General features: G+C 44.4%; 1 protein-coding gene across 1 annotated transcript in view; it reads left to right on the top strand.

The window, feature by feature from the left end:
- Positions 1 to 10907, top strand: part of LRP4 (LDL receptor related protein 4) — a 48155-nt gene extending 37248 nt beyond the window's left edge. Inside the window, exons 34-38 of the mRNA XM_029957533.1 lie at positions 165 to 300; positions 4924 to 4991; positions 5551 to 5638; positions 7156 to 7297; positions 9943 to 10907. Of these exons, the coding sequence (XP_029813393.1) occupies positions 165 to 300; positions 4924 to 4991; positions 5551 to 5638; positions 7156 to 7297; positions 9943 to 10272 (764 nt within the window). The 3' untranslated portion in view covers positions 10273 to 10907. The remainder of the gene's footprint in view (positions 1 to 164; positions 301 to 4923; positions 4992 to 5550; positions 5639 to 7155; positions 7298 to 9942) is intronic.
- The last annotated feature ends 272 nt before the right edge of the window (positions 10908 to 11179 follow it).

Here is an 11179-nt window from a genome sequence, read left to right on the forward strand (position 1 = left end):
AAATCCTTTTTATTTACAGTATGAAGAGCCTCAAATGAGGATGCGGAGGATTAGGGCAACTATAAGATTGCTCTGTCAGGTCACCCAGGATACTTCTTACTCTTGGATCACATGTAGAGATTTGGGGCTCCCGTACCTCACTCCAGCCCTCTTTTCCTCTCCAGTACCTGGTCTGGTGCCCCCAGCTCCCAGGGCTACCAGCATAAGTGAAAGGAGCCCCGTGCTACCCAACACACTCCCTACCACCTTGCGTTCCTCAACCACCCAGACTCGCACGTCTCTGGAGGAGGCAGAAGGAAAGTAAGTGTATTTCAATATGGAATCGAGGGTTCTTTTCTCCAGATCACCATCCCCCACCCGCAGAAGACCACAATCTTAGCTCGATAATTCTGGCCCATGGTAAGTAGATCACATCATCAGCCATCCATCCCTGGTCTTTGGGACTGGAGAGGATATTTAGACTTGTAGATTGTTGTGAGTGATTCTCTTTTAAGCTCTGAGGGCAAGAAGTTTTAAGAGCAGCCTTAGAGAGAGAAATCACTCAGGAGGATTTCCTACATGGCATTCATCCTTTCTGTGACATTTGTTCTCACATAACACATTTCGTATATGGTCTTGTCCTACTTTACGTAGAAGCTATCAAGTCATAGTGGTCTCTGGGCTGTGGCTTTATGATTTGGAACATGTCCAGGGATATGATGGCCTTCGCTTATAATGAAACACACATGCACGCACGTGCACATGTACACACACATACACACACACACACACACCTTATTATTAAATAAGCATGAACAGTTCTCAAATCAAGTATAAAATACTGTATTTAATTAAGTCAATAGTGCTAGCCATTTAAGATGCATTGTGATTTGGGGCGCCTGTGTGGCTCAGTCAGTTAAGCTTCCGACTTCAGGTCAGGTCATGATCTCATGGTTTGTGAGTCTGAGCCCCATGACAGGTTCTGTGCTGACAGCTCAGAGCATGGAGCCTGCTTTGGATTCTGTGTCTCTCTCTCTTTTTGCTCCTCCCTCATTCATACTCTGTCTCTCTATCTCTCTCTCAAAAATAAAGAAAACATTAAAAATTTATTTAAGAAGATGCATCCTGATTTGAGAGTTTTAGCTAAAAAAATGACCAACATCAACTGTGAGAGGCCACTGATTGTAAGGCACATTCCTGTTCCAGAGATGTTAGAATAGAGAACAACATACATCTTAAAATTGACTAAATATGATATCAGATTCATTTTAGAAAAATTCATTTGTTTTTTATTTATGTTTTGCAAAAAAATAATGTGGAAACACAGCCAGGAATAAAGAAGAAATAAGTACCCATATATAGTTACATTTCAAAATGATTACCTCATAAGTTTAGTTAACATCCATCCCCACACATAGCTACAAATTCTTTTTCTTGTGATGAGAACTTTTAAGATTTAACCTCTTAGCAATTTTCAAATGTATAATACAGTATTGTTGACTAGAGCCACGATGCCATATTCCCCAGGACCTACTTATCTTATAACTAGAGGTTTGTACATTTTGACCACCTTCACTCATTTTATCCACCCCTGCTACCCCCCACCTCTGGCAAGCACCAATCTATGAGTTTGGGATGGATGTTGGTGTTTTTAGATTCCATATCTAAGTAACATTGTATAGTCTTTTTCTGTCTGATTTATTTCACTTAGCATAATGTCCTCAAGGCCGATCCAAATGGCAGAATGTCCTTTTTGTGACTGAATAATGTTCCATTATATACATATACCAAATCTTTTTTATCCATTCATCCACCAGTGGACATTTAGGTTATTTCAGTGTCTTGGCTATTTGTAAATAATAGTGCAGTGAGCATGAGGGTGCAGATATCTTTTTGAGATAGTGATTTAATTTCCTACTGGTACTATTTTGGTGTATATCTTTCCAGACATTTTTCTATTTACAACATTTTTTTCCATTATAATATACTAGTCTCTTTGTTCTTAATATCAACTTTAGCTTAAAAGATAATTAACACTTGATTTCAGTTCTGAAAGCAGAAACATAATAATAATCCCAAAGGAAAACTCTAGACTCATGTCTTTAAAATTATAAAATTTGGGGCACCTGGATGGCTCAGTTGGTTAGGCACCCAACTCTCGATTTCGGCTCAGGTTATGATCTCACAGTTTGTGAATGATCTTATGGTTGTGAGTTTGAGCCTCTCGTTGGGCTCTGTGCTGACAGAGCGGAGTCTGCTTGGGATTCTCTCTCTCTCCCTCTCTCCCTGTCTGCCCTTTCCCTGCTTGCACATGTATACACATGTGTGCCTGTGCTCTCTCTCGAAGTAAATAAATAAAATAAACTTTAAAAAAATAGAGGCACCTGGGTGGCTCAGTGGGTTAAGTGTCCGACTTCGGCTCAGGTCATGATCTCACAGACTGTGGGTTCAAGCCCTGTATCAAGCTCTGTGCTGACAGCTCAGGGCTTGGAGCCTGCTCTGGATTCTGTGTCTCCCTCTCTCTCTGCCTCTCCCCTGCTCTTGCTCTGTCTCTCTCCCTCAAAAATAAAAACATAAAATATTTTTTAAAAATACTAGTGGTGCCTGGGTGGCTCAGTTGGTTAAGTGGCCGACTTAGGCTCAGGTCATTATCTCACAGTTCATGAGTTCGAGCCCCACATTGGGTTCTGTGCTAACAGTTCAGAGCCGGGAGTCTGCTTTGGATTCTGTGTTTCCCTCTCTCTGTCTTTCCCCCACTCACACTGTATCTCTCTGTCTCTCAAAAAAATGAATGTTAAAAAAATTTTTAAATACTATTAAATAATAGTAAATAATAAAATAATAAAATTTGTGCAGTGCCTATCTGGGTCAGTTGGTAGAGTATGTGCCTCTTGAGATCAGGGTCATGAGTTTGAGCCCCATGCTGGGTATAGGGTTCACTTAAAAAATAAGTAAATAGGCACCTCAGTGGCTCAGTTGGTTAAGCATCCAATTTTGGCTCAGGTCATGATCTCACAGCCCATGAGTTTGAGCTCCAGATAGGGCTCTGTGCTGACAGCTCAGAGCCTGGAGCCTGCTTTGGATTCTATGGCTCCCTGTCTCTCTCCCTCTCCCCCACTCACGCTCTGTCTGTCTCTTTCTAAAAATAAATAAACATTTTTAAAAAGTAAATAAAGTCTGAGAACTAGAATTAGGGATATAAAAAATAAATAAAATTATAAAATTTGCACATGATCAAATCCATTCTATTTGCCCCATATTCTCTTTTTAGAAGTTTATATAGAAAAGCAAACACCCAGACATAAATGTGTACTTTCTCACTAACTTTAAAGTACTATCAATCATGATTAATCTGATTTTCTTTAGGATAGTTTAGAAAACTTTTGAACCCTACACAGATACATTCTTAAGGTCAAAGTCTATTTGAAGACAGTGCATCTTGGTTTCAAATGCTCTTGCAAGTGACTTTTAGGAGATGCCTTTATTATTTATTTATCTATCTACTTATTTATTTATTTATTTTTCTGAGAGAGAGTGTATGTGCACACCCAGGAGGAGGGGCAGAAGAAGAGAGAGAAAGAGAATCTTAACCAGGCTCCACACCCAGCACAGAGCCCATTGCAGAGCTCTATCTCACAATCATGAGATCTTGACCTGAGCCAAAATCGAGAGTCAGACAGGGGCACCTGGATGGCTCAATGAGTTGCATGTCTGACTTTGACTCACATGATGGTCCTGCAGTTCGTGAGTTAGACCCCACAGTGGGTTCACTGCTGTCAGTGCAGAGCCTGTTCCAGATCCTCTGTCCTTCTCTCTCTGCCTCTCCCCTGCTTGTGCGCTCTCAAAAACAAATAAACATTTTTTAAAAAGTCAGACACTTAACAAACTGAGCACCCCAGGAGGTGCCTTTAATTGCTTGCTCATAATGTGCCACAAAGAAGTTACCTTTTTCGCATTTCAAGTTGTTTCACTGAGCCCTGCCTCTGGATGTCTTGCATATTCTCTTTTGAAAGAATGAAGAAAAGAAAAGCAATTTTTTTTTCAAGGTCTATTTAGACCTTGTGATCATCTGTATCCAGTCCGAGGTTTGCTTGGCTGGTAGTTTCATCCAACTAATCCCGGTAGCTTAAAGAAACCTACTACTGATATCCTTAGTGTTCTTTCAGCGGACTTCTAGCTTCCTTCCAGTTCCACTTCTCTGTTAGAGAGGAATCTTTTTTACAGAGTACATATTTTGGGGCACCTGGGTGGCTCAGTCAGTATAGCATCCAACTTTGCCTCAGGTCATGATTTCATGGTTTGTGAGTTCAAGCCCTGTGTTGGGCTCTGTGCTGACAGCTCAAAGCCTGGAGTCTGCTTCAGATTCTATGTCTCCTTCTCTCTCTCTGCCCCTTCCCCACTCATGCTCTGTCTCTCTCTCTCTCACTCAAGAATAAACATTTAAGGGGCACCTGGGTGCCTCAGTTAGTTAAGCGTGCAAGTTCGGCTCAGGTCATGATCTCATGGTTTGTGGGTTCGAGCCCTGCTTCGAGCTCTGTGCAGACAGCTCAGAGCCTGGAGCCTGTTTCAGATTCTGTGTCTCCCTCTCTCTGTCCCTCCCCAACTCATGCTCTGTTTCTCTCTGTCTCAATAATAAATAAATATTAAAAATTTTTAAAAAAGAATAAACATTTAAAAAATTTTTAATAAAAATTGAAAAAGAGTACATATTTTAAAACCCATTTAAACATGATATGGCCTCTCAAAGACAGTGATTCACACTGATTTCTCTGTATGTCCTGGTCTATGCTTCTGATGTCTCCCATCAGGTACAATCAGATATCAGAAAGCACCACTCAAAAGCCATCCCCCTGTCCTTCCCAGGACTTTCCCTCTTCCCTGGAGGAAGGCAAGGTCTTTATCAAATGCAAGTAGCATTCACATTCAGTTTTTTCTGCCCCACAGATGCTCTGAAAAGGATGCCCGGCTGGGCCTCTGTGCACATTCCAACGAGGCCATACCCGCTGCTCCAGGTGAGCCCTGAGTGCCCAACTGTTTTGGAAAAGAAGGAATTAGGAATCTGAATCTCCACTGATATCTTCCAAAACCTTTACAGGGAGTCTTTGGGGTTGTCAAACCCATTTCTCAGACTAAATCCATAGAAAAAATAATCATATTAGCTAGCCATCACTTACAGAGTGCTTTCCATATGCCAGCCATTTGCTAAGCTATATATATAGGTGCACAGGCACATGTGTGCATATATGTGTATGTATGAATATACACAGTCACATGTAATTGCCACCAGGCTATGAGCATTTTATTCTTTACATCTAACTGATGAGAAAACATAGGCTTCTAGTTAAGCATCTTGGCTTAAGTCACATGGGTAGTAAATATTGGAATTGAGATTAGAGACAGGCTGATAGATTTCTTCTCAACCCGCTACCCTTACCCCTGTGGCCTCTTCCCTGGCTATCCTCGGGTGGTGTAGGATCCAACCCCTACCAAAGGAGCCCCCGTCCTCCCACCCCTCATACCAGCTGGAAGATTGTCAGGGGTCCCCGCCTAGTATCTCTCTGTTCTTCCTAGGGGAAGGACTTCATGTCAGCTACGTCATCGGTGGACTCCTCAGCATCCTGCTGATTTTGGTGGCAATTGCCGCTTTGATGCTGTACAGGTAACCTCAGCCTTGCTGCCTGGGCCACGTGTTCACGGGTCCTCATTATCTGTGATCTCCTGAAGCTCCACATCTTGCTGATCTAACCTCTGACCAGCTCATGTCAAAGATAGGTCCCTGGTCAGAGCGAGGTAGAACCTGAACTCTGACTCTTCTTCACCATTCATAACCCGAGCAGGTTTCTCCTGTTAGGACCACAGCAGCCCTCGGGATTCTCTCCATAGACTAGGATACAGAGGGCATTACCCAAGGTCACACAGGGAGAGGCAGAGCTGGTACTGATGCTGCCATCTTTGCTTTTCCACTACTCTGCCTCACCTCAAACCGGCAAAGGTGGAAATGACCTTCTCTTCACATACCCATGGCCTTTACGCCAATATCGTTTGATATGTCATTGCTGAGTAGGGATCATCCTGAGAAGGGGGAGTGTCCATTTTCAACTTATAATCCTTTTTACCATCCTGTATATATTTTCTCCAAATGCTTTAAACACAGCTTGCAGCAAAAATACCAGGATTTTGCTATGCTTCTGTGGCTCCTGCTTACAACAACAATAACAACACTGATAATAATAGTCACAGTTACTATTTAGTGAATATGTATCAATGCCACATAATACAGGTATTAGTATTCCTCACTTTATGGATGAGGATCTGAGGCTCAGAAAGTTTAGATTATGTCCTCCAAAGTCCTAGCTAGTAAGTAACAGATGTGGGATTGAAACATAGATCTGCCTTGACATAGTGAGCTATTCATTGCAAATGATCTATTGCAAATTATTCACTTAATAAGGAACAACCATTTATTATCTCAGAGCTTTTGTGGGTCAGAAATCTGGGTGCAGCTTAGCTGCATGCGTCTGCCTCACAGTCTCTTGCAGGCTGCAGTCCAGCTATCAGCCAGGGTTGTGGTCTTATCTCAAGGCTTGACTGGGGAGGGATTCCCTTCCAAGCACACTCATGTAGCTGTTGGCAGGATTTAGTTCCTCGAAGGCTGTTGGACTGAGGGTCTCGGCTCCTTGCCTGCTATTGACTGTAGGTTTCACTCATCCGTTCCCTACCTTGTGGGGCTTTCCAAAGGACAACTGGCCACGGGGCAGCTTGTTTCCCCAGAGCTAGCATAAGAGAGAGTGCGGGCCACCTAAGATGGAGACCACGAGTTTCTTTGAAACCTAATGTGGCATCCATCACTTGTGTATATTCTGTTCATCAGAAGTGAATCACCAGGGGCACCTGGCTGGCCCAGTCAGTGGAGTGTGTAAGTCTTGATCTTGGAGTTGTGGGTTTGATCCCCACCTTGGGTGTAGAGATTACTTTAAAAATAAATAAAAAGAAAGGAATGAGTCATCAGATGCGGCCCACGCTCAAGGAGCAGGGATTCGGAAGGTGGGAGAACCAGGATACAGGGATCCCTAGGGCTGTCTTAGAGGCTGCCTACCACATTCAGGTTGTCACTTCCCCAGATATATCACCCTGATAAAGATCTGAACTAATTTCTCATCACCTTTCCTCTTAAAGACACAAAAAATCCAAGTTAACTGATCCAGGAATGGGGAACCTGACCTACAGCAATCCTTCCTACCGAACTTCCACTCAGGAAGTGAAAATTGAAGCAATTCCGAAACCAGCCATGTACAATCAACTGTGCTATAAGAAAGAGGTAAAAATTAAAATTTATACCCGAGGTGGTTGTTTGTTTCTGTTTGGTTTTGGAGGGGGAAGGATCCGCTCCAGTTGCCTGAGTGGATCAGTGAGGGATGCTGGGTAGTCCCATCTACCATTTTGGAAGCCATAGAGAACAGAAGAAATGAATGTGATTTGGGTTCCTGGACAGATGTAGACTGGCTGAGGGCCTAGCTTGAGGGGCCTTAATGAGAGCAAGGTTAGAAAGCAGATTCCAGAAGGTCTGGGTCTGAAACATGGGAGTGTGCAACTCCCTACCAGGAGATATTTTCCTAGACTCATAGGTTTTTCCTCATGTAGGTGTCATTCCCCTGCAGTGAGGCTGTGCCCCTCTGATGTACCCCATCCTCTTAAACAATACCCCCCAAAACCCAAGAGCTCCTGGAGTCTCCCTTTTCTAACTTCTGATCCAAGCTGGTGGCACCTATCACTGGCAATGGCTGGAAGGTTTTTTTTGTCGTGGTTTTGGGGTTTTTGTTTTTGGTTTTTTTTTTTTGCTGTTCTTCCTCTTATCACAGAATCTTATGAGACTTATCTAGAGTTTTAAAGATTTACATGCTTTTGCTCTTTTAACTCCTTTGTTGCTTCAGTGACAAATGAGTTGCTGAATGTCTAGGCTTGAAAAATAGTCCCATTTCCACAAGGAATCTTTAGCCTGGGACTTCAGATTTTCTGATACGACTGAGGCCTTTTCTAAAATCCTGTAACCCTTCATCAGAAGCCATATCCTTTATGAAACCCTAATCATGCTACCCTCTTGGCCTGTCTAGCACAGTTAAAGCTTGCCCTCACATCTACAGGGCCACCATGTATAATGAGTACACTTTACATAATAATCTTATGCTTTCTGGATCCATGAATTTCCATATTAAATAATTATTAAATTAAATGAGCCAAAACAGAACCCGCGGGGATAGTTTTCAGTTTTAGGGATGGTAGGTCCCATTCTCAATGAGTATCTTTGAAAGACTCTTGAGTCGTAGGTTCCTGGAGTGTCTGATGCCCCAGAAAAGAACCATAATAAGGGCCACAGGTTAGAACTTACAAGTGTGTGACCTCTGTTTTCTGTTGTGTGCTTTTCCTCAGCAGCTCTTTCACCCCTCTGACAGTCTTTCACCCTTTCTCTTCTGATTTCCTCTTGATTTCAGGTACCTGTTGCGGTGTGTTTGTAGAGGGAGTGGTGTCCCCCCCCCCCCCACCAAACTGCCAATGCCATGTCTCCCACCTCCCCCTAACTTCCCCAGTGTGTCTCTGAGATGAAGACACTGCTTGGCTCCCTCTAATCTTATGCTAATTTCAGCTTGGAGGGTGTGCTGGGTGAGCAAGAGCATGTATGGGTGCGTGCACATGTGCTGGTGTGCTGTCAGTGTCTGTCTCTGCTCTATTAAGGGAGCTTTCACTTCCAGAGAGCAATCAGAAAAGTGTCCTCTTTAATGTAGGGGCTCAATAAACATCTGTGGAGTTGAATTGCTACTAAAATAGAGGAGCATTTGCAGAGCTCTTGGTGGGAACACTGTCCTAGGACAGAACCTAAGCGATGGTCCATTTTCTCCTGGTAGTGGTGGCATTTTGGTTGGTATCCGCTGGAAACCAGGAGTAAGGCTCCCCTTAGAGAAATCCATAAAGGGCGAAGCTGAGTACAACTTAAGGCTGTCCTTGGAACAATCCCAGGTTGCTTGGGAATGGCCCCAAGGCTAATGGGAGCAGAGCTCGGGTAACCTTCCAGAAAAGGTTATGGGGTCCCAGTGGATTGACACTCAAAATCTAAATAAAGAGATTCTCTACATTCCTCCTGTCTTACCTCCCATAAGTTTTCTCCTTAACAAAATTAGAAAGAAGAGGGGCGCCCGGGTGGCTCAGTCGGTTATGCATCTGACTTCAGCTCAGGTCACCACCTCTGGGCCCTGCGTCAGGCTCTGTGCTGACAGCTCAAAGCCTAGAGCCTGCTTCAGATTCTGTATCTCCCTCTTTCTCTGCCCCTCCCCACTCACGCTCTGTCTCTCTCTCCCTCAAAAATAAAGAAACGTTAAAAAAAAATAGAAAAGAAAAGAGAACTAAGAACAAAAGCACACAGTAGTAGTTTAAAATCCCAAGTAAATGCACATTGAATTGCCTTTGTCAATTGCTTTTGATGATGTATATCAGCATGATGTCCCATTAATAAACCACAATAACAATGTAACAATACCTAATATGAGATTTAACATATCTTCTGTGTCAAGCACCTACTAACTGCATTACATGCATCACCTCCTTGAACCTTCACCACAACTGGTTATGAGGTATGGATACTGTCATTCTGTCCACACTGCAGATGTGGAGACTGAGTTTAGAGATGCTGAGTAATTTGCCCAAGGTGACATAGCCAGTGGGTGGATGATGCAGGACTAGAAGCCATGGTTCTCCCTCCTCCCTGTCTGAGAAGGTTAATAATCATCCTAGCTGCTACTCTACTTTTAGGCTGACTCATCTGTTTGCTCTGGCCAAGTCTCCCCATTTGTTTGTGGGATCTTTGAACCCCTCACACCTCCTCTCACCCCATCCACTTCCTTTTCCGGTTCACCATGAGATCCTTTATACAGAGCCAGCAGACTGACCGTGTCTCCCCACCCTCCACCCTAGGGCGGGCCTGACCATAACTACACCAAGGAGAAGATCAAGATTGTGGAGGGAATCTGCCTTTTGTCTGGGGACGCCGAGTGGGACGACCTCAAGCAACTGCGCAGCTCCCGGGGGGGCCTTCTGCGCGATCACGTGTGCATGAAGACAGACACAGTGTCCATCCAGGCCAGCTCCGGCTCCCTGGATGACACGGAGACGGAGCAGCTGCTACAGGAAGAGCAGTCTGAGGGTAGCAGCGTTCACACCGCAGCCACTCCTGAGAGACGGGGCTCTCTGCCAGACACGGGCTGGAAACACGAACGCAAGCTCTCCTCAGAGAGCCAGGTCTAAACGCCATTGTTCCTTTCCTCCCTGCCTGTTCCTTCTCCTTCACAGACTTCCGGTCCTCGTGCTCACTTATACAACAGGCCCCCTTCCTATGTGCTCGTCCTTCAACACTTCCCACCCCAGAACCGCTCCCGAGTCCTCCATGGGAGCCGTTTCCACCTGAGTCCATAATTACCTGTGCACAAGAAATGATGGTGCATCCTGAAAATTTTTTACCGCAAACTTCACCTCTTGCACTCCATCCTGAGCTCCCAGAACTAGGCTCAGTAATGATTGATTCCTCGTCAGTACAGAGCTCCACCTCCCTTTCCCCTGGTACTTTGCCCCACAAGAACTGACGATCCAAGACTTCCCTCTCCCCCGTCAGAGCCGGCCTGGCCGCTTCTCTGAGAGAACTTGCCCATCAGGGGCTGGGTCAGGGGTCAAGGGTAAAGAGACAGATGAAGGATAGAGGCTGAGAGAGGAAGGAGGAGTGAGCCCATCTGGAATGGGCATCTGGAAGCCTCCAGCCTAAAGTGCATTGGTAATATGAGAAAGCTTTTAGGGATGGTTGGGCTGCGTGTCCTGTCCATTGCTGGCAATGGATATTATTCTTGCCCTAAGAGCTGCTGTTTTTTTCTTTTCTTTCTTTTTTTTTTTTTTTTCCCCAGCTGCCAATATTGGTGAGATCTGGGTGTGGCTCAAGCTGTTCTTACTCCCGCTAGTTTGTCTGGAAGCTTTTCTACCTTCCGATGACAGGGCCCTTACCACATGGCAGTGGGTAATATGAATTCACCTGCTGGTACCACTGCTGGCCAGTACCCTTCTTATGTCTTTGACTCTAAGTAACTAGGTTGTGAGCAGGGGCTTGAGGAATATGGGGCCCCGAGCGCTAAGTCTCTGCTATGTCTTACCAGCGCTGTTTAGACCC

Source organism: Suricata suricatta, chromosome 11 (assembly GCF_006229205.1).
Source record: "Suricata suricatta isolate VVHF042 chromosome 11, meerkat_22Aug2017_6uvM2_HiC, whole genome shotgun sequence".
NCBI classification, from domain to species: domain Eukaryota; kingdom Metazoa; phylum Chordata; class Mammalia; order Carnivora; family Herpestidae; genus Suricata; species Suricata suricatta.